At 38.4% G+C, this 27,559-nt stretch overlaps 1 protein-coding gene across 1 annotated transcript in view; it reads left to right on the top strand.

The window, feature by feature from the left end:
• Positions 1-27,559, top strand: part of COL19A1 (collagen type XIX alpha 1 chain) — a 192,880-nt gene that overhangs the window by 94,600 nt on the left and 70,721 nt on the right. Inside the window, exons 14-15 of the mRNA XM_058176483.1 lie at positions 7,028-7,081; positions 18,354-18,407. Coding sequence (XP_058032466.1) covers positions 7,028-7,081; positions 18,354-18,407 — 108 coding nt within the window. The remainder of the gene's footprint in view (positions 1-7,027; positions 7,082-18,353; positions 18,408-27,559) is intronic.

Below are 27,559 nucleotides of genomic sequence, written 5' to 3'. Positions count from 1 at the left end.
AACAATTGAAAATCTCACCTGCTCATAAAGGGTCCAATTGTCTCACTAGACATAGTTGTACAAAGACACTCTTTGCCACAGCTATCATCTGTGAATTCAGTAACCACTATGGATCAAGAAATCTGGTCTATATGAAGGAACACAAACACATGGCAAATAGGTTTTTCTTCAGTCCCAAAGGTCAGCTTTGTAAATGTAAACCAACATAGAAACAAGATAACGTCCCATGGAACACCATAGTTTAACAAAGTAGGGTTGGACAGTAATTTCCTAGCATCATTTCTAGATGCATCCCAAAAGTAAGGATTGGATCTAATGCAAAGCAGTGCACCAAAAGCTTAGAAAGATTGAAAAGAATCAAAGTCTAATCTAGAGAAAGGGATTTATAATTCTCTAGATGTTATTGAAGTAATATTCTTCATTATGTTCTCTGTTTATCCTTTGCATGAGTTTGTACTTTCTACAGTTGAACATAAATTGACTATATATAGATTTAAACATTTTTTCTCTAAGAAAAAAGTCTGAATGGTTGATTTACTTATCATGCTTCAAAAACTGTTATGATATGATCACATTTATTTGGATATTAATTTAATTTCACAGATGAAATGGCTTTAGTTAATTCAAGTAATGCTTTACATCAAATCTTGTTAAAGATTTAAAAGTAGGCCATAAATCTTCTTACATTTTTAACAAGGTGTTATATCGGATTATGGACTGTAATTCTGTACATAGACTTTTACCACATCTCAGGTTTGCCTTTCTCTTATAATAAGGTCTTAAAACACCAGATTCTGTCTGGTTTTCAAAAACTTAAAATGACGGAATTTTTTTCAGATTACCAGGAGTTAGACATTCTTGTTATTTCTTCAATATTTTGACTAATAATTCTTATTCCTGTTTTTTGTAATCTCTGACTTAATTCTATTAATAGTTTTTAAAGGGTCATAGAGATATGTGGTTATTTAATTTATGATTATACCTTCTTCTAATTTATAATTTAATATAATAATAGACTTTCCCCATTTTTTCTGTTTTATAAAACTTTTCTAATTTCCACCCACCCTTCCTTCCTCCTTTTTCTTAAGTATATTTACAAATATTTTTTCAAAAATAGAATTACTTCACATTATACATAAAGTAGTGTGTTTCCAGACAAGTGCTTCCTAATTTAGTAATTAAAACATATTATGCAGTTATCTTGACTTTCCTTTCTGAAAGGATTTTTTGGAAAGAAGCAAAAGAACAAAGAAGCAAAGGAAAATGGATTATATACAGATAAATTCTTAATCTAATCAAGCTCAGTTACTGGTGACTTTATGGACTGATTCATGGAATTTTCTTGCTAGCAGTAACTGGTTTGGTAGTACCTTTCCCAGACTGTTCTTTTACCACAAGTCTAGCCAATGGTATTCCCTTGAGGTCTGCCATTCAAGTACTAACTAGACCTGACCCTGCTTAATTTCAAGCCAAGATAACATGTTCCTGTTTGCTAAGATATACATCACCTGGATAGACTATGAAATGTTGTAAATAAAGGAAAGCACCGCTAATACAGATGTGAGTTTTAAGAGTAGAACATGGCTTAAAAGATGAAGTAATTGATTTACCGAAGTCCAGAAAAGTTTGTCTGTTGCTTTCATTACCAAATTATAACCTAATTATTTTATTAAATAAAATACTTACCCCTTTGTGATACTCCAGACAAGAAGCACAACCATGAGTACTAATGCTATCCTATTTGTATGGTTAGATTAAGAGAATCTGGCAAATTTGAAAGTACTTCTCACCCGCTACTTTTGCTCTGCTGAAAACTAGGGAGGGTCCCTTCTGAGATGCTTTCTCCACCTCTCTTCCTTCACACTCAATCATTTATTGGACTATTGTCTAGATAAATGTCTTCCTCCTGTCTCTCAAGCTCATTCCCATATACCATTACAGATAACAAATTCACTGCTATCTCAGATGGAAATTACTCAGATGGAAATTGCTTTGCAAATCTTCAGAAGGGTGTTGTAATCTGGTAAATATTCAATTCCCTCACCCCTTTGAAGCCAATTCCTCAGCAGGGATGAATGTGGAAATCTGGAAATTTGCCAGAAGGAGAGATGGTGGAATGTGTAGAAGGAGCGAAAGAGATGGTAAGTGAGCAGCTAAGTAGACAATAGCTAGAGAAACAGCACATGGAAAGAAAAGGGACATTGTGAATTGCAGTTTTTGTGTCATAAATTTTGGGCAATACGCTAAACTTCTAGTGATGTAAAAAAGAAGCAGAGACTGTCAGTTTCCCCTTAGCCAAATTTGAAATAGGAAGGTAGGAAGTGTGTGACCCCAGAGGAGACTTTAAATTCTGTGATTTCATATTACATGTCTTCATAATGTAGGTATTTATTTATTTATTTATTTATTTATTTATTTATTTATTTAATCAAATTTTTATACCGCCCTATCTCCCGAAGGACTCAGGTAGCTTATGGTTAATGGACTAAGCATGAAGAATGTTCTTAAGCATGTAAGTCAGGGAGGGAAAAATATAAAATTGAGATAAGGAACTCTATGAAATAAATAATCTTTATTAAAATATTTACAATATTAATTGAATCCAGCTGTACTATACAGCTAAGACAGATCATCTGGCAGTTTTATTTAAGCATCTTTTAAGCTCATTTCAATTTTATATCAATTTCATTATTGGGTGTATGAGTACAGTTTGAAATCAAGTCTGAAATTAAGAGATCAAGTTAGTCAAGCTGGGAAGAATTTGAGATATACTAATGTAAGAAAGTTATCATGTATGACCTATGCATTTTATTTAAATGCTCCATTCTCCACCAGAATCTGCTTTTTCAGGGACTAATTTATACCTCTCTTTTGGATAAAAGAGAAATGTTGTTCCAGGGATAAAGGAACTGGTCTTGTTTGGTAGGAGTGATAAATCATCTAAAGTTGACCACCATTTTTTTTACTTTAAAATATGCAAAACTTATTTGGCTATAGAGAATTTTTTTTTAAAAAAAATGGTTTGATTATGTATCTATGAATAAGACAGAAAACAGCTCTGTAGTTATGAATAAAAAGATTCCCTTCTCAACGTTTTTGTTGGCTTCATAAATATATGTCACATAGCTTACTAAGTTGATTTAAAAGAGGAAAAAATGGGTTATGCATCTTGTGTATTGATCTAAAGTTTGAAAACAAAGTCAAATGAAGACATGAACCCAAAGCCATGTCATCCAAAGTAATAGACTTTAATTAAAATCAGCTAGAGATTTCTCAAGTTACTGGTTTGAGATTACTCAGGACAACATGTAGCGCTATGAGACCAAGATACCTCCTTATTTTTATTTATTTTTATTTATTTTGTCCTAACAATATATGTAAGTATCATACAAAAAGATTATATTGTATACAAACATATATATGAGTAAATATTAGGAGGTATAAGCATATATATATATATATATATATATATATATATATATATATATATATATGTTTTCTGAGGTTTTCACGGGTGTTTGTATATAGGTCTTTGGTTGTTCGGGTTTTCTCCCGTGTAAAATAGGAAGTGTCGTGGCGACGCGTTTCAGTCTCATTCGTCATCTTCAGGCTTCAGCTTCGTGCTTCTGGGAGCAATGTGTGATCGCAGCTGTTTCTTCCTTTTAACTGCTAGTGGGGGTTTGAACTGGCACCACAGGCACCACAGACAGAATCAGCAAGATCCTCCACAAACATAACATCAAGACAGCATTCTGCACAAACCAAAAAATATCCACCATCCTAAGAAACCCCAAAGACAAAATTGAGTTAGAAAATCAAGGAGTATATGAAATCCCATGCACCGCCTGCCCCACCACATACATTGGACAAACCAACAGAAAAATAAGTGCACGCATTGAAGAACACAAGAACTCATTCAAAAAAGAGGAACCAACTTCTTCCCTGGTCCAACACTTTAAAGTCACAGGACATGATATTGACTTTAAAAAGACCAGAACTATCGCCAAAACTGAACACTTTAACAACAGAATAATCAGAGAAGCCATTGGGATAGAAAACGCCCACACAGCATGAACAAACGAGATGATACCTCCGCCTACCAGCCATTTGAAACCTGCCCTTATTGACAAACGTGTCCCTAACACGAGGAATGACACCAGACCCACACTCACGAGGTCCACACAGGATGTCACCACCACACATCCACCCAGAAAGCAGACCCAAACCCACACTGATCAGGAAGCACGACCAGGACCAGAAGCCAGACCGCAGCTGCAACATTAGCCACTTCAAACCCTCCAATCCATACATGCAGCAGACTGACACCCACTATGAAGATGTATACGACCACGAACACGAAGCCAAACAGCAGCAGTGCAGCTCACCAGCTCAAATCCCCTGCAGCACAGATTAGACTGAGCACAACCAAGCCCCCACCAACACAGGACACACCCCAGCCAATCAGAGCACAGAAAAACCCCATCCAATCAGAGCACAGCCAAGCTCCCACCCAATCAGTTCAAACCCCCACTAGCAGTTAAAAGGAAGAAACAGCTGCGATCACACATTGCTCCCAGAAGCACGAAGCTGAAGCCTGAAGATGACGAATGAGACTTCGTCCGAACGTCGCCAAGACACTTCCAATTTTACGGGAGAAACCCGAACAACCAAAGACCTATATATATATATATATATATATATATATATATATATATATATATATATATATATATATATATATATATATATATATATATATAGGAAGAAGAAAAGAAAAACAATAGGACAGGAATGGTAGGCACGTTTGTGCGCTTATGCACGCCCCTTATGGTCCTCTTAGGAATGGGGTGAGGTCAATAGTAGAAAGTTTTTGGTTAAAGCTTTTAGGATTATGGGAAGAGACAACAGAGTCAGGTAAAGTATTCCAAGCACTGATGACTCTGTTACAGAAGTCATATTTTCTGCAATCTAGATTAAAGTGGTTTACATTAAGTTTAAATCTATTGGTTGCTCTTGTATTATTGCAATTAAAGCTGAAGTAGTCTTTAACAGGAAGGACATTACAATAGATGATCCTATGAGTTAAACTTAGGTCTTGTCGAAGGCGATGGAGTTCCAAGTTTTCTAAGCCTAGGATTTCAAGTTTGGTGGGATAAGGTATTTTGTTGTTTTCAGAGGAATGGAGAACTCTTCTTGTAAAATATTTCTGGACACGTTCAATTGTACTGATGTCAGAGATGTGGTGAGGGTTCCAAACAGGCGAGCTGTGTTCTAGAATTGGTCTAGCAAATGTTTTATATGCTCTGGTTAGTAGTGTGGTGTTTTTGGAAAAGAAGCTACGCAAAATTAGGTTTACAACTCTTAAAGCCTTTTTTGCGATGTAGTTGCAGTGGGCTTTGGCACTTAGATCATTGGATATGAAAACTCCAAGGTCTTTAACAGGGTGGGGGTCATCTGTAAGGTAATGTCCATCAAGCTTGTATTTAATGTTCTGATTTTTTTCCCAGTGTGTAAGACAGAGCATTTGCTGGTTGAGATTTGGAGTTGCCAAGTTTTAGATCAAGCGGTTAGATGATCAAGGTCTTTTTGAATGATAGATGTATTGTCTGTGGTGTTAAATATTCATCCCAAAGATCATAATTATCTCATAAATATTGCAAGGTAAAAACTGAAAATGACTGAAGCCAAACTATTAATGAACCACTTCACAAAGATCATTTCTAAGTTACACACATTTATTTCTACACAAGCAGATAGGTGCACAATGTTCCTTTGGCTCTACTAATTAAGAATATAGGTTTCTATAGCTCTTGTGTCCTTGTCTATAGAAGTCTTGATTTCTTATAATTATAGTTTTTGATTTAATATCTCTTCTGCATTTCCCTATTATATAGAGTTGTCCTAAGCTTTATTTTATCCCAGAAATTTGGAGGGAATTCACCCTGCTTTACAGATCCCCATTCTTCTGTTTATATATATATCCTGTCTTGAAGAAATTTTTAAATGGGGAGTGTGATTTCTATTTAATGCTACTACCCTGAGACAATGACTCGAAAATAAACTCTTAAATTACTCAGTTCTGTGCTATCATTTCTATGATATGCTGTGCCATTACTTAGGATTGGAACTTCTTAAAATAGTATTTTATTTGATTTTATTTTAGTAGTTATATTCATTATTTTTAGATTCCATTATTATAGTTACTGATTTCCTTTTACCCACCTATGTCTCTTAACATACATTTATGTATGTGTGTGTGTGAATATTTCATTTTATTCAATATCTATTTTATTCAATGTTTTATTCAATATCTTGTTTGTATATGGCCCCGGGGTTGCAATAAATAAATCGGAATTTGAATTTGGTTTGTTATAGCATTCCTTCCCATTCCTCCTTTTTCTGTGACTGCAGTTTCCTTTTTAGATTTGAAATGTCTGTTAACAAAGCCTGAAATCTTTTCAAATACTTTCCCAAGTGGAAAGGTAACCTGCTTTCCAGACAATTTCTTCATCATTTTTATGTGTGCTCTGCTTTTGTGTATCTCAGCAAGCATGCTAGTTTCTGGATCAGTGGTCATGCTGACTGAAGATGATGAAAGTTGCAATCATGTTGAGACATCTGGATAGTCAAGACTGCCCTCTCATCGTTCAGCATAGTGGAGACCATATAGAAATGTCCATGTGCAAAAATTAATATACAAAATAACCCTCCAATATTGAGGTTACCATAAAGCAGACACATATTCTTTCATCAAGTCTATCCAGTTCAAAACTTAGCCTGTAGCATTTATTTAAAAAATATCAAGCAAGAACTGCTCAAATCCAGAGTTGAAACTACCTTTCAAATTAAAGTGTGATCTTTCTATGTTCTTTAACATCTGCTAGCCAGAGCCATAAGAACCTGTATGAATACTGCTTGAAATTAAACTTTAATTATGAAAGTTTGCTTACTGTTTTAGGAATATGAGCAGCTACTTTAAGCTATATTAATGAGGGCAGTAACATTTGAAAACTTTCTATATTTACAGAGTATGCCAGGAATAGAAGGTCCTCAAGGCCCACCTGGAAAAGAAGGTCAGCGGGTAAGTAAATATGGCAGCAACTGGCAGATACTAATTTATCATGCTGTCTGTGCTTCAAAACTGGTTTATTAGAAAAACCTTTGGACCTCAAACACAAACACATGTAACAGCACACTGCAGAATAACAAAATAACAAAGTTGAAAGGACCTTCTAGTTCAAGCCCATACTCAAGTAAGAGACCCTATACCATTTCAGACAAATGGTTGTCCAATCTCTTCTTAAAAACTTCCAGTAACGGAGCACCCACAACTGCAAGGCAAGCCGTTCCACTGATTAATTGTTCTAACTGTCAGGAAAATTCTCCTTAGTTCTGGGTTGCTTCTCTCCTTGATTAGTTTCCAACCATTGCTTCTTGTCCTGCCTTCAGGAGTTTGGAGAATAGGTTGACCCCCTCTTCTTTAAAGTGGCTCAATATGGTTGAGGCTTCTGGGCAAGACTGAAAAAGGGATGAAGTTACTTTAATGAATCCACTTATCACTTACCTTTTTCCTCAGACTTACACTGGGCCCAAAGCATTTCTTCCAGGTAACTTTCAATGCATGAACAACCCATTGACTTCTCTCAGCATTCTTTTAAAAAACATAAATCAGCAAGTAGCTGTTCAAATTATGTAATGCTAAAGTGGCCAAGGAAAATATTGCAAAAGTATGCAATAATTGCTGGTAACTGAAACATATGAAACTGGTAACATGAAAAATATGTTTAGATTGAACCTATTAAATATATTATAATTGTCATGTGAAACACCTGAAGCATTGTTTAAAGTTTACATAATTTGATGTTTCTAGCTAAGGGGAAGATTTATTTTTAATGAAAACAAATGTAAAGGTCAATGCAGTGCCAACAGGAAAAATAGTCAGGCAAACATTATTTTCTGAAATGTTCTTCCTATCAATGTGTTACAGTTTAGCAAGAAACTTAAAATAAGGAACTTTTTCTTAGGAGGCATTTAAATGCTTAGTCTTTGATTTGATTGGAAAAAGTATTCAGCTTGCTGTTCTTACTATTTTGCATATATGAATATTACAGCAATATTTCCCTGGGAATTGAATTTATCAAAGTTAGTTTCACTATTATTATCACTTTGGAAAAGAAAAAAATAGTGTTAAAGAAAGTAATCATCTTCTATTCTGCACCAGATTCTAAGGAGATTAGATTCTGTTCAAATAATACTGCAACTTCTAATTAAAACTTCTGAAGGGAAGAAGAAATAACACTGTCTTACTGTTTACAATTTTAGTATTAGCTTTTTACTTGAAGAGTGGGCATATGTTTAAATATTACATTTGAAAAGGTAGAATGATCCAGACTTTGGAGGCCCCTAGTCATAATAAAAAATTTAAAAATTATGACATATGAAAGTAAAGATGCAACTTGAGTATTTTTAAGTAAAATAAATTAGCATACTTAAGAGTAAAGTCCCAGTTAAATGGCTCTCCAATTTCCCCACAGCCTTATGCTAGGCCTTGGCATGAGGTAGATGTTTTATCCTTGGTCATATATAATTAAACCAGTTTTATAACCACAGTGTTCTTACATCCCCAGCCAGAGTAACAGTCCTTGCCTAAGAATGTGGAATATACTAAGAAGATATAATTTAATTCTACATAATTTTTTGCCTTTTCAGAGAGTCTTGTGTAGGCGAACAATAGCAAACAGGTGCACAGAAGTGAGGCAACACCAAGTAATAATACATTTTGGCAAAATATTTTAAAATAGCTTATATCCTCCTTTCTATTGTTGCATGTGCATTATTTAATACACATGTTAGTAGTTTCAAGCCTAATTAGCTTTCAGGGATTTCAGGGTTGAGCCAGGATGTTATTTGAAGCATTCTTCATTTTGCGTGGCCATTTCCATGAATCCTCCCCCCACCTCTCCCCATTTAAAATTACTGTAAGTAAAATGAACATGGAAACCGATTTAGAGAAGTAATGGAACAATTGCAGTTTTAGTGGAAACCACATGAAAGAGCATTTATTTTATCTGAACTCCAAGTATGCGAAACTTTCATTGCACTGAACTTTCAAATCGCATTATCTCCGTTCAGATTCATTTAGACACAGCTGAAATGAAGCTTGCAATACCCTAGACGAAATCAAGCAGAGATGTTAGTACATGTACTGATGAAAAATGAGAAACTTTTCTAGATCCATTTAATAGGTCCTTGTTAATGAAAAGGACTCTTCTTATAAAAAAAAATCCTTCTGTCCCCAAACCCCTCCAAGAATCAATTATTAAATTAATCCAATGGTTGCTTTGGCTTAACAGAAAGCGCCACCACATGACCACCACCACAATGTTTATTAGACTGCTTGGAGTATATATTTGTGATGCAACGATACCTATGATAAACCAGTCATATCTGGGAAGATATGTTTAGTGAACATTGAAAATTATGATGGTACTATACAAAGGGACTTTTAAATTGTGCCTGAAGTTATGATTCTCAGCCCTGCTGCAGTCATGTCATCAAAGTTTGGGAACTTGGCAGTTCCACCTGCAGTTATGACTGGCCCCCACCTGCTTATGTAACACCCCCCCCACATCTATGCCCTTAAATGAAGTAGAAGTTTCAATACCACAACACAAAGCAGCTGCACCTTCTCACACAAAGAGCTGGATATCTGGGAAGCCTTCACAGCAGAGTACAAAGGAGCTGCCCCACAGGAAGTTCCAAATTCCTGGGAGATCCAAGAGTCCACCACAGCACAAAGCACCCCCACCCCATAAAGTACTGAATGCCTGGCAAGCAACCTCCATCCCAGTTGCCCTTGCTGCCCTGCACTCTACCACACCTGCTGATCTTCATCATTTTGTACCTTCCACAAGGCCACCCAGCCTGGCCCTTTACAAAGATGAAGAAAAATGCTAAAGGCAGCTGCTCAGCAGCGGCATCTTAAAATGCCCCTTTTCCCATGCTCCCGGGTAGACCTGGAGTATTAGAGCTGGCTGGCTTCATGGTGAAAACAAAAAAACAAAACAGAGCTGCCCTCATGGTCCCAAGCACAGCTCTCCAAGAATAAAGCCCAACTCTCCCAGAGCATTCTTGATTCCAGAAGGAAACGTTTTGATTCCCTTTGGCATCTCCTCCCCCTCCTTCCCAAAGAGCCAAACTAGACACATCTCACAAACTTAATGGTTTAAAAGAGAAGCTATAGCTTGACTTTCATGGGTTAAAAACTACCTAATACACATTTGTAGAGGAACAAGAACAACAGAGTATTTTCCCCTTCAATATAGAAACTGCACATACTGAAATCATGTGGAGCTTCAGATTGCCGATATGTAAACATTTTACTATTGAAAAACAGCAGACATAAATGGAAAAGAAATTGAATTCAGGAAAGCACACATACCATCTTGATGCAAACATTGAATGTTATGGCAGATACTGAAAAATGTTAATATCACCTAATGCTTTTGAACTGTGGTATTGGAGAAGACTCTTGAGAGTCCCTTGGATTACAAGAAAATCAAATCAATCTATCTGAAAGGAAATCAAACCTATCTGTTCTTTGAAAGGACAGATAATGAAACTGAAGGTCAAATATTTTGGCCACCTAATGAGAAGAGAGGACTCATTGAACCTTGATGGTGGGAAAGATTGAAGGAAAAAGGAGAAGGGGACAGCAGAGGATGAGATGGCTAGATAGCGTAATTGACATAATGAACATGAATTTGGGCAAACCCTGGAAGACAGTGGAGGACAGGAGGGCCTCGTGTGCTATATTTCATGGGATCGCAAAGAATCAGACACAATTTAGTGATTGAACAACAATATCATTTTTATTTTATTTGCCACCCAACTACTGTGGACCCTATGATTATCCCAATTAACTAGGGTTTCAAACCATTTTCAAATCCTCAACATAGCATAATAGCAAAGACGAAATATTTATCTAGCATGAGGCTTTTGATGCTCTAGTGCAGAGGTGTCAAACTCACATTGTCACGGTGGCATCACATAATTTTTATCCCCTTCGCTAAACTGGGTGTGGACATGGCCACGTGTGATGCATCCGGCCCATGGACCAGGAGTTTGACAGCCCTGCTCTGGTGCCTTTGCCTTCCCATCCATACCCTTTGCACCTGGGGAATTTCTAGATAATACTACCATTATTCAATCATCTTTTATTTACTGATTATTGCAGGAGTAACCTGCGGCTTACAACCCTCCCTTATTTTTCCTCACTGTTTTCTTTGTTACAAATAATCTGTAAGTAGAAAGAGATGCAATCACTTCACAAGAATATCTTGGACTGCTAGCATCTCCTGTTGCTCCTAAATAAATACCTTCACATTTCTTGTTATTAATAGAGCTCAGTGGATCGATTTTTCCTATAGCACAAATCTTATAAGAATGGACGACTAAGCATTCTACTTAGAGAGGTGATCTGAACATAATGCTAGGGTATTTGATATGTAGGTTATGTAGGGAACAAGGCTTGTGAGAAACCTTACATTTGGTTTTGTATTTTTCCAACCATTCATTATTTAATAAGGAACAAGACATGCATACCTAATTATTTTGATGATAGTTCTCACAGAATGTCTAGTGAATGTACTATGTATGATCAACTACTAATGGATTTACTTTTTTTATACGATGTCTTTTCTGCGAGTCATAAAAAGTTAGACAAATGTGATGAACAGGCTGTACTGTACTGTACTGTAACTCAGGGTCTCCAAATTTGGCAACTTTAAGATATATGAATGTGAACTCCCAGAATTCCCCAACTAGCATGGCTGGCTGAGGAATTCTGGGAATTGAAGTCCACAATGGATCTACAATGGGCAATGGCAGTAATTGGTATAGAAACAATCTTAAAAAATGTTATACTTTGTAAATTATATTAGCAAACCTTTTTACAAATATAAGTTACAGAAAATTCAGTTCTGCATTCTGCACCTAAATGACATTTGTCCATGCCAGGTCAAATCCTACTATGTGCTTAATATTTCTTTATTTTGTACTTACCGTATATACTCGAGTATAAGCCGATCCGAATATAAGCCGAGGCACCTAATTTTACCACAAAAACTGGGAAAAACTATTGACTCGAGTATAAGCCGAGGGTGGGAAATGAGGCAGCTACTGGTCAATGTAAAAAATAAAGATAGAGCCAAGTAAAATAACATGAATATTTATTTGAACGAAAAACAATAAAAGTGCAAAAGGGGGAAGGAGGATTCCCAGCTTTAGAAAATTTAGAACTACGCCGCCTTTGGTATGACCTGAGCATAGCTCATAAAATTATCTGCTACAATGTACTTCCTATCAATGACTACTTCAGCTTCAACCACAACAATACACGAGAACACAATAGATTCAAACTTAAAAGTGAACCTCTCCAATCTAGATTGCAGAAAATGTGACTTCAGTAACAGAGTTGTTAATGCCTGGAATGTGCTACCTGACTCTGTGGTCTCTTCCCAAAATCCCCAAAGCCTTAACCAAAGACTATCTAGTATTGACCTCACCCCATTCCTAAGAGGTCTGTAAGGCGTGCATAAGAGCACCAGCGTGCCTACCGTCCCTGTCCTAATGTTCCCTTTAGTTGTATTCCTTTTATGTATTCAATTCATGCTTATATTTATATAATTATTTAATATGTATTTGACAAAATAAAATGAATGAATGAATGAATGAATAGAATAGAATAGAATAGAAATTTTATTGGCTAAGTGTGATTGGACACACAAGGAATGAATGAATGAATGAATGAGTGAGTGAGTTACTTCAACAACATTGTCTCACAGAAATTGACAATACAACTGCAAGCATGAAAATGAGTCCTCCTTTAGCTTCCAAGGGACCAGGGTGCCTCTGAAGGTCAGTGCTCTAAGCACTAAGAACCCAGCACAAATCTAAGCCTGTATGCACACCAATAGTGAAAATACCCTGCACAGTGTCTCTTGGCAGAGAAGGTTAATTTTCATAGACGTTGGGGTGGCTCTTTTTTTTTTTTTTTTGGCAGGGCAATAAGGGTCTCTAATATCATTAAACCCAAGTGTGAGGAAAAAGACAGCAGCTAAAATGTTAAGGCCAGTTGTGTGACCTTCTCCAATACAGTTGGCCTGGCTGTTTGCCAAAACTTAAAACACCCTCCCATCCCCCCTCCCTGCTAAAGCTTCTTTCTTAAAACAATTGTGGTCTTTGCCTTTCATTGTGCCAATCGACTTTAGAAGTCTGTGTGTGTGTGTGTGTGTGTGTGAGAGAGAGAGAGAGAGAGAGAGAGAGAGAGGGAGGGAGGGAGGGAGTGCAAAAGGGGGAAGGAGGATTCCCAGCTCTAAACAAAGGGAAATCCCGGAATGCCAGCGCGAAAGGCGGTGCTCACGTTCCTCCTCCCTTGCTCAAAAGCCCCAACATGATATTGGAATTGGATGCCATTATATACCTGCTGAGGGGATAATTTGAATAACTTGAAAGATATAAAAGCTCTAAACATATTTGTTTAAAAATCTAAAATCTATACTTAAAATAAATGAATATAAAGTAATAAAGTTCTTTAAAGTTGTAATTCACTTTGCTGCTGAAAAAGAAAAGAAGCTTAACACCTTAAATGGTATTTATTAACTGAAATATCATCAAATCAAATATATAATGAGGTATATTATAATGACCTTTGTTTTCAGAAAGAAGCATGATGGAAGTTTTTCAATAAAGGGGGAAATATAGAAAAAACTTAGTGTCATGCTCATATATCATCTTTACAGATGTTGTTAACACTATACTATGGCAGCATATGATGGTACAATGTTTCAATCAATTTCAGGATGAAAACTCATCAATGAGGAGGAGAGAGTGCAAAAGGGGGAAGGAGGATTCCCAGCTCTAAACAAAGGGAAATCCCGGAATGCCAGCGCGAAAGGCGGTGCTCACGTTCCTCCTCCCTTGCTCAAAAGCCCCAACATGATATTGGAATTGGATGCCATTATATACCTGCTGAGGGGATAATTTGAATAACTTGAAAGATATAAAAGCTCTAAACATATTTGTTTAAAAATCTAAAATCTATACTTAAAATAAATGAATATAAAGTAATAAAGTTCTTTAAAGTTGTAATTCACTTTGCTGCTGAAAAAGAAAAGAAGCTTAACACCTTAAATGGTATTTATTAACTGAAATATCATCAAATCAAATATATAATGAGGTATATTATAATGACCTTTGTTTTCAGAAAGAAGCATGATGGAAGTTTTTCAATAAAGGGGGAAATATAGAAAAAACTTAGTGTCATGCTCATATATCATCTTTACAGATGTTGTTAACACTATACTATGGCAGCATATGATGGTACAATGTTTCAATCAATTTCAGGATGAAAACTCATCAATGAGGAGGAGGAGTATAATTTATTAACCTTGTATGATATCAGTTTCTCAAGGACTCTAGAAGGACCCGAGGAAGAAATCTCTGCCCCTCCCACTTTCCCTTTCCAACCCAGCCTTCCAAGGGACCTTGAGGAGAAATCTCTGCCCCTCCCACTTTCCCTTTCCAAGGCAGCCTTCCAAGAGAACCTCTCGAAAAGAGCGAAAGCTTTCTCCTGGCCGTTTTACCACCACCACACCCTCCACGCCGGCCATGGCACGAGCTCAGATTGCCGGCTGGGGATGATGGGCGCTGCAGTGCGATCTCGGGAGAGAGTAGGGGGGAAGAAAGAATGACTGTTTCCACACCCTAGGATTGGGGAAAACATTGACCCCCCTTAGTTGCGGGAGAAGGGTTGCGCTCAAAGCGGTCGCCTCCATCCATCAATCCATCCTTCCTTCCTTACTTCCATCCATCCATCCATCCTTTTTTTTCCCAGCGAGTGGTGCGTGTGTGACATGCAAGCAAGACGTCTCACGGGGCGTGTGTGTGTGTTTGTGGTGGGGGTCTCGTCCCAGCCACCCACCCACTCGCTCCCTTTCCCTCTTCGGAGCGTGGGCTGTTCCCGTTCGCCCTGGCCTCCGTCCTCCGATCTCCTGCGCTGGGAGGCGGCGGCGAGCCAGCGAACGGCAACCGGGCACCGCGGACTTTGGCAAGGAGGAAGGTGGGAGGAAGCGGAGCTGCCGGCTGTGGGGGTTGAGGCGTGCAAGAGGAGTGGCGTGGAAAGGCCTTTTTGTGTGTGCGTGTGTGCGCCTGTGTGCCTAGGGAGGAAGCGGAGCTGCCGGCTGTGTGGGGGTTGAGGGGCGTGCAAGAGGAGCGGCGTGGAAAGGCCTTTTTGTGTGTGTGCGTGTGTGCGCGCCTGTGTGCCCTAGGGAGAGGCGGAGCTGCCGGCTGTGTGGGGGTTGAGGCGTGCAAGAGGAGCGCGCCTCCTCCTCTTCCTCCACGCCGCTCCTCTTGCACGCCTCAACCCCACCATCCCCACCCTCTCCAGCGTGAAGGTCACCTCCTCCCTCTTCCAGGCGGCGGCGGCGGCGGCGGCGGGGAGCCGCCAGCCTTCTCGGCCGACGCCACCGCTCGGGAAACCTCCTCCTCAGCCGAGAAGGCTGGCTCCCCGCCCGCCTGACCAAGCCGCCGCCGCCTGGAAGAGGGAGGAGGTGACCTTCACGCGCGGAGAGGGTGGGGGATGGTGGGGTTGAGGCGTGCAAGAGGAGCGGCGTGGAGGAAGAGGAGGAGGCGCTCCTCTTGCACGCCTCAACCCCCACACAGCCGGCAGCTCCGCTTCCTCCCTAGGGCACAGGCGCACACACACACACACAAAAGGCCTTTCCACGCTCGCTCCTCTTGCACGCCTCAACCCCCACACAGCCGGCAGCTCCGCTTCCCTCCCTAGGCACACAGGCGCGCACACACGCACACACACACAAAAGGCCTTTCCACGCCACTCTCTTGCACGCCTCAACCCCCACAGCCGGCAGCTCCGCTTCCCTCCCACCTTCCTCCTTGCCAAAGTCCGCGGTGCCCGTTCGCTGGCTCGCCGCCGCCTCCCAGCGCAGGAGATCGGAGGACGGAGGCCAGGGCGAACGGGAACACTGCACCACCAGGGCTTCCCCGCGCCAATGCACAGCCCGCCAAGTTTGCGCCGTCCGCCCACCAGACACGGGAATGGGGGCCGGCCTGGGGGCGACAAATCCCGCGAGACCTCGGCGGGCCCGCTCCCCGTCCCTCCCATGGGAGTCCGTTCGGTACCCCCTCCTGTGCGGGGTTCCCGAAGACGTAGACTCGAGTATAAGCCGAGGGGACGTTTTTCAAAAAACGTGCTGAAAAACTCGGCTTATACTCGAGTATATACGGTACTTAAAATGTTAAGCAGTCAGAAACTGGAAAGGTAATCAAGAGAATCTGATTTTTCATCAATATTTAAATTTTTAACAAATTCAAATTGCTTTGAATGGAAATCTCACATTTCATTCTGTACTTCAAATGGTGCATTTAGTTAATAACTTTGATGGGAAACCAAGGTTCATATAATAAAATTTCTGATTTAGAAGCCCTGATCATGCATACCAATAGATTCCATTGCCTACACGAGCATATTCCTTCACTTTAGTGATGTAGCAAAGCATTTTTCTCTGAAAGACTCACCTGAACTTAATATTGCATGTACACTGTGACACATGAAGCTTTTTACATTATAGAGAAATATTAAGCAATATCAAAAAAACCCACAGTAAATACTTTTCAGCCAGTTACTTTTTACAAATGTGTGTTGTGACGTTCTGTGCACCTTGAATACCCCAAAGGACTATATTAATATTGATAATAACAACCCTATTTTATAAGAAGTTGTACTCAGTGTGTTTAGAGTTATGGGATGCAATAAACATCTGGATGAAAAATGTTTACATATTTCACATATTTTTACTCCTAAAATACAAATGCACATGTGGAAGACATCAAACCAAAATCATCAAAAGCTATAGCTATAGTTAGGTTAACAAAAAGCACATTGATCTAAATATGGATGCTGTATGTGAAACATATGAAAAATGTTAGGAGACACATGGCTTCTGAAACATTGTCATCCACTGTTTCCTGATCTTGGACCCATAGAATTGCTCAATTTATGAAGTCCAGATTAGTTGACAGGGAATCTCTGATAGTTTTGATTTGAATAATGGAGATCAATAAGTAAGAAGTGCATAATTCAGTTCAGCTACAGAAGAATTGAAAATCAGCCTAGAAAATGGAGGCAGGATATCTGTAAATCTGTAATGCACAGCCTATTTTTAAGATTTAGGATGGTAAGCGTATTGTAATTCTTCCACTGCCAATCCTGTCTGTTCCTTTATGGTAATTCATCTGAGTTTGCTGTATTTTGATAAATATCACATGAAAATGCTTTTATCTATGATCCATAACTTGCAAAACAAGTGCTAATTAAAAATTTTGATGAAGCAAACCTTTTTTGTTTTGGGGGAAAACAATCTTAAAATGATTAAAGTTACTTCATTGTTCATGACATTTATCATTTCTGCTTTACAGCCAATTCTTTGGGACTTCCAGCTTTGGTTCAGGAAGATTTTTCAATCTGTCACAGTTACTGCTGTATCAGTTTTCAAATATACAGTACATAATTGTGCCTTCAGAGAGTTTTGATATAGACTGGGAAAACTATAAATAGGTCCTTGCTAGGAATGTCCACTGAAAGGATTAAAAGTAAAGCTTTTTGATTTTTCTCCCCAGAATTCAATATTGACTTTAATCAATTCTTTGACTGTCATTTTCTATTAGCTGGCTAAATCTTAGGTGTCATTTTATTAGTGTCATTGAGTAAATTCAAATCCTATTTAACATTCTGTATTGGCCATGTGGATGAAAATAGCCAACAGAAGATTGTAAAATGAATATGAACATGCCTTTTTCATATGAAAAAGGCATCATCTATTCAGATTAATATTCCCTGAATAAATCAGCCCTGGTAAAAAGAACACTTTTGCCTTCATTCTTGTAGCAGATTGCAGTTCTGAGCAAGTAAAGTTGAACTTATCTTGAAAGCTCAACTTTATTTGGAGCAATTTTTTAAAATGATGTTTTTAACATCATTTTTTTAAAATGATTTTTTTTCATTTAAAGTGAAACATTCTGTTCAGAATAATTTGTGCAAGGCACTAAGCCAGTTTGTTCAAATCTGTTTCTACAGAAGAAAAGTGTGGAGTAAGATGCAGGGACCGTACGTTTCCAGTAATGTTCTTAGAATGGTTGTCCTGGAAAATTTCCTTGATAGAGAGAATAGTTCTGTCTTAAAGACTTGATATTTTTCAAAACCATGTTCTTTAAACAAATAAATAATTCTTTGTCCCAATAATTCTTGATCTTATATGTCTTTGTTTATCTAGGGACGACGAGGCAAACCAGGACTCCCTGGAAAAGCAGGACCACCAGGGCCACCTGTGAGTATTCACAAGGATAGCATCAAACTCAGCTTAGTCTGTAATCCATACCAGATACCCTGAGGAGGTTGTGTAAACAATTCTTTTGCTTTCTCTACAGAGAAACAAAGATAAGGCATATAGAGAGGTATGGGATATAAGGAAAGGATAGGATAGGAAAAAATAGGATAAGAATGTAACAATTGGGTTTGACATAGTTATATTGAAAATGAAAAACCTTCAGAATGAAGAATCACTATCAGATTGGGGCATATTATTCGTTAATGAAATGAAATTGTGATAGAGAAGTGTTCTGAACATCATTCTTATTGTTGTTCTTAAGTTCATGATAGTGTGTGTCTCCTACATAGTAGGAGTGTGTAGGAGTGTATGTCATGATAGTGTGTCTCCTACATAGTAATAAACAGGTACGGTACTTGCAATCCCGATTTCAAAAATGGTCAAGCAAATGATGTTTCTGTCCAAAACAGATTTCTTACAGCACATGAATTTATCATATGAATCAATGTTGGATTATGAATGCCTTATCTCCAGGAAATTAACTGAACCTACTTGTTTCTTCTTAAAACAGAATAATAGAATTGGAAGGGACTTTGGAGGCCTTCTAGTGCAGCAATCCCCTAACCTTTTGGGTGCCAGGTACTGGTTCCATAGAAATGGTTTTTTTGCAGACTGAATCTTACATGTGCATGGATGGGGCTTCGCTCGCTTGCGCAGCCTGGTTCCTGGCAGGCCATGGGACGGTGCCATTTTGTGGCCCGAGATTGGGGGCCCTGCTCTAGTCCAACCTCCTGCTCAAGCAGGAAATCCAATACCATTTCAGACAAGTGGTTGTCCAATCTCTTCTTAAAAACTTCCAGTGCTGGAGCACCAACAACTTTTTGGGGCAAGCCGTTCCACTGATCAATTGTTCTACCTTCTCCTTAGTTTTAAGTTGCTTCTCTCCTTGATTAGTTTCCATTGCTTTTTGTTCTTCCTTCAGGTGCTTTGGAGAATAGCTTGACTCCCTCTTCTCTGCTGCAGCCTCTCAAATATTGGAACACTACTATTATGTCACCCCTAGTCCTTCCTTTCATTAAACTAGACATACCCAATTCCTGCAACCATTCTTCATATGCTTTAGCCTCCAGTCCCCTTACCATCTTTGTTGCTCTTCTCTGGACTCTTTCTAAAGTCTCAACATCTTTTTTATATTGTGGTGACCAAACTGGATGTAGTATTCCAAGTATGGTCTTACAAAGGTGTTTATAACATGGTGATCAAAATTGGATGTAGAATTCCAGGTAGAGTTCCAAGAGTTGGTTTTACCAAGGCATTATAAAGTGTTATTAACACTTCACATTACCTTGATTCTATCCCTCTGTTAATGCAACCTAGGATGGTGTTGGCTTTTTTAGCAGCTGCAGCACACTGCTGACAAAAAAAGCCAGAGCAATCCTAAGTTTCATTAACAGAGGGATACAATCAAGATCAATACCACTCTATAAAGCCTTAGTAGGACTACACCTAGAGTAGTGCATCCAGTTTTGGTCACCACACTATAAAAAAGATGTTGAGACTCTGGAAAGAGTGCAGAGAAAACCAACCAAGATGATTAGGGAACTGGAGGCTAAAACATACGATGAATGGTTGCAGGAACTGGGCATATATAATCTAGTGAAGAGAAGGACCAGGGGAGACATGATAGCAGTGTTCCAATATTTGAAGGGCTGCCACAGAGAGGAGGGGGGTCAAGCTATTTTCTAAAGCACCCAAAGGCCAGACAAGGAATAATGGATAGAAACCGAACAAGGAGGGATTCAACCTAGAAATGAGGAGGAACTTTCTGACAGTGAGAACAATCAACCAATGGAACAGCTTGCCTTCAGAAGTTGTGGAAGCTTCATCACTGGAAGCTTTCAAGAAGAGACTGAACTGCCATCTATCAAAAATGGTGTAGGGTCTGCTGGGTAGCGGGTTGGACTAGATGACCTACAAGGTCCCTTCCAGCTCTGTTAATCTGCATCTGTATGGCTCTCGTAGTTACTACAATTGAGCCAGGTGTCACCTATTCTAACGTCACAGAAGTGTCCTATAGACCCCAACATATTTTTGTTGAATATTTAGCTTGAATATCTAAACATACAAGAATAGTCTTCCACTGAGGTTTCTTATACAAGATACCCCTCTTAAACTTTCTGGAGTCTTTTGAACTTGAACTAACTAGCAGCCTATCTTATTGTACTGTAATTTTTACAACTGGAATATATGAAGTAACCAGACTTCTTTGTGTGTTAAGAACATTGTAAACATGGCACTTGCATTTAGCATTAAATGGGGTTTTGGTTGAGATGTCATGAGTAGGTTTTACAGAGCTAAGTATCAAGCCATACAATGGATGCTGCCTTTGTCTTCTGATTCTTTTTTTTAAACATTGGATTGTGAATATGTTTATATTAAACAGGAAAATAATTGGAGACAGTTTGCTCACGCCAAGAATAGAAATATTCCATCCTGATACATGGCTTTATTAAAATACAAGGAAAGCAGAAAAAGAAGATGCTCAGAGGCTTCTTGTTTGCCCTATTGTATGTCCCTATCCAATGTGACAGTGTTTGTATGGCAATATGCAGTATTCATTTATATCAAGGTAATAAAGCATTTCACAGGCAGGATGGAACAATATAGAATAAGAGTTGGTAACACCTAGCCCATTTAAGCTGATTTTGAAAAAGCTGAGTCCCATCAACCTGATTAATAATTACATACAGTATACATGTTTTAAATAAATAGTTGTTTTGATGGAAGACATATTATGATAGGTATAGCTTTAAGTAAGATGAACAAATATATCTCATATAAGGTTTCTCTGCCCCAGCTGTCATTATGCTTATCTCCCACTTCAAAAATAGACTTTTCTGGATCCTGACAGAGTAGGAAGATCCATCTGCAATCACAGGCTTCAGTGAATAAGTCTGCTAGCGGTGGGTGGTAAGTTGTTACAAGGGAAGTAAAAATATATTTTACTGAGCTCAGTGCAGGTTGATGAACCTAAGGCTATGGGAGTAATTATTATTCCTCATAATTATCCAACTGGGATGGGAAATTTTTATCAAGCACTAAATTAATTCATGGTTTCAGAAGTGACTGTGTAGAACAATAGATAGCAGAACAAACATCAATTTCACAGCATCACGATGGCGCAGTGGTTAGAGTGCAGTACTGCAGGCTGCTTCTGTTGACTGCCAGCTGCCTGCAGTTTGGCAGTTCAAATCTCACCAGGCTCAAGGCTGACTCAGCCTTCTATCCTTCCGAGATTGGTAAAATGAGGACCCAGATTGTTGCAGGCAATATGCTGACTCTGTAAACCGCCTAGAGAGGGATGTAAAGCAGTGTAAAGTGGTATATAAGTCTAAGTGCTATTGCTATTGCTAAAGCTACCTGATATTGAAGTTTGTCTGACATGTTTTGTAGTAAAGCCAGAGTATTGTATACTCTTATTTTGTTCCCATTGAAATTCAGAGCCCAGAACTCTGGCTCTGACAAATGCTAAGTTGTTTTATAACCATTTCATCATTTGCAGGGGAAAGTACTTAATTTCCAGCCCTCTTAACAAGCTAAGAGCAAACTGATAATTTAGTAAGCAGACCTGGTGACTTTGCTTAATCCATTCTGTAAGAGTTCTCTAATTCTCACTCGACTAAGTTTAGGTTCCATAGAAGGAATAAACAATATAATTGTTTCTGTTCAAAACTGTGGTACTTCCCCTGTTTACTTTTATGCTTTTCTTCAAATGCCTGTAAGAATGAGAAATTATCACCATAATTTGTGATTTTCTTTCTAGCACAACATTTTGGGAATCTATTTTAGTGTCACTTATATTGTTTTAGAGGTGGTCCCTTTATTATATTGCTGTGAATTTATTCTATTCAATGTATGGGTCATTTAAGCTGAAAAACTATTCAAGAACCTCATTTTGAATGGAACAGCAGCTCCCTCTAGTGATTTTATATCCCTTCAAACTCTTATGTGGTGCTGAAAAATCTTTATTAACAGACCATCAAGCGATCTTAGAACTTCATTAGTTATCTCACAAGTAAGAAAGAATAAATGTTATTATAGTAATTAATTATTTTAATAAATTTGCCAAGTTTTTATTAAGGGGAATTTTTTTTCCACTGTATTTGCATTCTCAGTAAAAGAAAACCAACAATTCAATGTTGGTTTGGTATCTCTTTTTAAAAAATGATTTAGATAATGATTTGAAAATCACTTTATAATGTAACTATGCTTTTCTATATATTAATACAATAAACCAGTACATGGCTACAGTGCTAAACAAGAAGCAGAAAGATTAAAGCTCAAAATTATATTTCAATACCTTTGGCATTTTCATTCTAAAGCCTCTGCAGTACATATTAAACCAAATTCGGCTTTATTCAATATTTTTTTCAGACATACCACATGCTACTATTCAAATATTAAAGCAATGAAATGTCTAGATTTTGAGATCTGCAATTTGTAGCAAAGTATATCACGATAGTATTGCCTCTTATTAGCTAGCTGATGAAAAACTGGATGTTTTTAACTAATTTTAACTAGTCCCTGTTCTTAACTAATTTTGATTTAACAATGCTTTCACCTGCATTCCATAGAAATAAAAGAAAATGATGTGCTGGTGTTATTCATATAATCACTCACTTGAACATAATCTATTGTATATAGATAATATTTGTTCGGAAAGCCGCTATGTAGAATTCTCGATCTGGGTGCCTCCAGTTCTGATTAATTGAGCATAAATATATATAAAAAATATACTATTTAAATCAGTGGTGGGTTTCAAATTTTTTTACTACCGGTTCTGTGGGCATGGCTTGGTGGGCGTGGCAGGGGAAGGATACTGTAAAATCTCCATTCCCTGCCCAATCCAGGGGAACGTTATTGCAAAATACCCATTATCCTCCTGATCAGCTGGGACTTGGGAGGAAGAGAATAGATAGGGGTGGGGCCAGTCAGAATTTTACTTCCAGTTTTCCGAACTACTCAGAATTTCTGCTACCAGTTTTCCGGAACTGGTCAGAACCTGCTGAAACCCACCTCGATTTAAATCAAACAAGATGGCTGATTTCAAAAAGCTGAGTAAGCTTGGACGGCTACCAGATAATACCACAAAACAAAACAAAAATGCAAAAATTGTTTTTCTAGACCAGAAATTACAGCCATTGAATAGAGTCCATTAGAAAGTATCAGAGTTATACATTGGACTGGGAAATCAAAAACATTTTGGAAAAAAAGAATAGCAAATCTTTTCTATATCGTTGCTATATATATCATCTCCATGTAGCCCCCAGGAATTAATATGGTTTCAAAAGTATTAAAAGCTCAAGAGCTAATCTGGACATGGAAATAAAACACTGAGTTCCACTTAAAGAAAGCATTATTATAATACACTTTAATTGTACAACGAGTGATCAGCCAGTCCTCATATTTAAGGCTGGCGCAGAGTCCCTAAGGTCCCATAGTTGCCATTTGTAACCTTCCTAGTGGGCTTCTAACAAGCAAAGTCAATGGGGAAACTGGCAGAGAGTTGCAAGTCACAGCTACATGAGGACCTTGCTTAACAACCTGCCTAGTCCTCACTTAATGAAAGCAACTAGGACTGCAACAATTGCTATCACTAAATGGCATGACCATATGGGGTTTTTTTCCGACTTAGACCTATGTCAATGGAATTTCAGGTACCAATTAGTGTCATTAAGTACATTTCATGAGCTGTATTAGCCATATTAGCACTCCTGAATTACAGAGCATCTTGCAATATATAATGGCCTAACTTCAACCTATCCTTTTGAGTGACTGTTAGTGAAAATAATTTAAAATAGATGGCCCAATCTACTTTGAGAATGTGGAGCACTAAGTTGTGCTAATATATATAAATGTTTTTCACCGACAAGTTTGTAAATATAGTTCAACTTAATAGATGTTTGTCTCCCTTTTTCCCCAGAATAATATTCTGCATGTTGAAGGTTTTAATTTTTAATAAATGTTTTGTCTATTGATTCTGACAAATTATTTTGAGAGATATTAATACTATTTGTATTTTACTGCTGTATGCAAGAAAGTATTTCCTGGTGTCTTCTACCTCTAGAAATATAGATCTGATTTTTTTTTATAGACATACACATCATGTAGATCCATTTTTTCATAAACAGGCAAAAAACCCATTTATTCCAGAAGTGCTAGTGTATTTTCAGATGTTATAATAAATCAATGATATCTAGTATTTTTTAATGTAGTTGGTGGTATTAATTCAAAATACTTATATCTGAGTAATTATTGAGCTCTTTTTAGATGCCATTATCTTAATGTATAAAAAGAAGGGGAAAAAGAAAAACGCTCAAAAAACCCAGCAAAAAGAATGAAGATAAATTATGTTGCTTATAAGAAATAATTCAGGTATCTTTTATGCAGATCATTTAAACCTTAACCACACAAAACAATATTGATCTATCTTTTCATTACATTCATAGATGTATACTGTTAGATTGAATGATGGAAGAGACGGACAAAGCTCTTTCAGTAACAACAGCTCTTTATTAGTAGAGCAGTACAACCCAACAACTTGCTTGTCTGGCAGCATCCTTTTTTATAGAGGGCTGTCAGACAGTTTAACAAAGGAGCTTTAAGTATTTTCCCGCCATTTTGGAGGTTCTGAGTGAAGCCTTTAGCTCATTCCTTATATGGTACATAACCCCGCTCCCCTCCTAGAATACATTTACTTAGTTTAATATATGTACATATTTACAGACGTAATCCCGCAGGTAGGCAGGGCTGGTGTGAGCCCTAGTTGACCTGCGCAGTTCAGTTTGCTGCCTTGTGTGGGTGGATTAGTTGCAGTCTCTGAACCCACCAATGGAACCTCCTGGAACATGTTGCGGGGTGTGGTAAGAGATAGAAGGCCCAACCCCTCTAGAAGTCTGCGCTGGAGTCTTGGTTCCATAGATGGGCAATCAAGCTGCACAATCGGGTTTGAGTTAGTGTTAGACAACGGAGTTAACAGTTTAGGATAGTCAGGGTCTGGCCGCTTGTAGAATTGAGTTTGGTCTGGTGTGCGAAGTGGAGAATTTGAAATTCGGCCTCAGAGTTGGTCTAAGTGCCGATGCCACAGTCTCCTGTCCTCAAGCTCAACTTTGTAGGAGTGAGGACCAGATACTTTCACGACCATGCCAGAAATCGGGGGTGGGGCTGTCAGCAATATAATTTGGATGCAATCAGTCCAATTGTGATCAGATTCTCTGTCCCATGAGGAGCTCCAAGGGGCTTCTAATGGTGGCTACACAAGGGGTGATATGTTGAATTAGTAAAAATTTATCAGTTTGGGCCTGCCAGTCCCCCGGGCCCATTCTGGCCAAAGCTTCCTTAGTAAATTTCACTAATCTCACTGGCCGGATGAAATGGTGCCACCAATGCATGTCTGATGCCAAGTCAGCCAAAAAGGCCTCAAAGAGGATGGCCATTAATTCTGGGCCATTGTCCGAAACTAGCACGACAGGGAGGCCATGCATAGTGAACAGTTTCCTAAGTGCCTTAATGACAGCTTCAGCAGTGGTTAAAGTCATTAGGACTATTTCTAACCACTTAGAGTAAGCGTCAACAACAATAAGAAATGTTTGCCCTTTTACTGGCCTTGCGAACTCAATATGCACCGTGGCCCAAGGTGCCTGGGGTGTTTCCCATGTTTTAGCTGGGGTAGCAGGGGGGGTCAGTCAGGGCTCCTGGCACAGAGAGCAGGTGGCTACACGTTCCACAATGTCCTGGTCCATCTTGGGCCACCAGACATAGCTCCTGAGAATACCAGGATGCCCCTCATGCAAAACTTCCAGCACTTCCCTCCCTAATTTAGAGGGAATAACCATCCTTTCCCCCCATAACAGACAACCTTTTAAAACAGACAGTTCATTTCATAACGTTGTTAATAATTTTCTTGTTTCATCAAACCCTTAGTTCTATTCATTGGTTAAAAATAATGATTCCTCCAATTAGGTATTTGTACAACTATATGTGGTTTCCTTTTCTGTTTTATGGGAGGGAGTGTTAGCTGGGTTTTTTATTTGTTTGTTTATTTATTTATTTTAATTTGTGGTATGCCAATCAGAGTTGAATGGTTGGGTTTGCTAATAAATGTAGCAAATACATAAATACATACATATGTTTTTTCCATGAAATATAAGCAATAATAAAATGATATGTGTTTGTTTGTCTTAAAGGTATCTTAATCAACTAACAGATTCATTGAATGTATATTTCTAAGAAAAATAATCTTCAAACCTGACAAAATATATTCTTGATTTTTCCCCCCATTCTATATATATAAAGTTTATTCTCATTGTACATAGTATACCCATACAATACATAGTATACCCATACAATAAAATTCACATAACACCCAGAGACCAAGCCCAACACACATGACAATCCCCGGAAACACCCCCACCCATCAAAAATTCCCCACCCCTAAACCACCCAAGCATCCACACAGCAGACCAAATAATGCCATCCAACAGCTCATTGATGGTGGCCCTTTAGGTCATTGTTGAGTACAATTATAGCTCTGGGATAAAAACTATTCGGAAGACGTGTGGTCCGAGTTTTAATTGTTCTGCCAGAAGGCAACAGTCAAAAAAGATTGTAAGCAGGATGGGAAGAGTCTCTGAGAATGTTGTGCAACTTCCTCAAACAGCGAGATGCAAAGATGTCATCCAGGGCTCGTAGCTGGAGCCCGATAATATTCTGGGCAGTTTTAATAATTCTCTGTAGAGCTTTTATGTCCACTGCAGAGCTGCTCCCATACCATGCAAGAATGCCGTATGTCAGGACATTCTCAATGGTGCTGCGATAGTAGGACAGAAGTGGAGGCTAAGATAGATTTATCTTCCTAAGCAATCTCAGGAAGTACAGCCTCTTCTGTGCCTTCTTCACAAGCATATCAGCATTCATAGTCCATGAGAGGTGCTCTGAGATATAAACACCCAGAAATTTAAAACTACCAACCCTCTCCACCTCCTCACCATTTATGTAAAATGGTAAATGTACATCTCTCTTCCTTCTGAAGTCAATTATAAGTTCTTTAGTTTTTTTGATGTTAAGTATAAGATTATTTTCTTTACACCACA

Source organism: Ahaetulla prasina, chromosome 1, assembly GCF_028640845.1.
Source record: "Ahaetulla prasina isolate Xishuangbanna chromosome 1, ASM2864084v1, whole genome shotgun sequence".
NCBI lineage: Eukaryota > Metazoa > Chordata > Lepidosauria > Squamata > Colubridae > Ahaetulla > Ahaetulla prasina.
The sequence above is the reverse complement of the archived record's forward strand: the minus strand, read 5'-3'. Positions and strand labels throughout refer to the sequence as shown.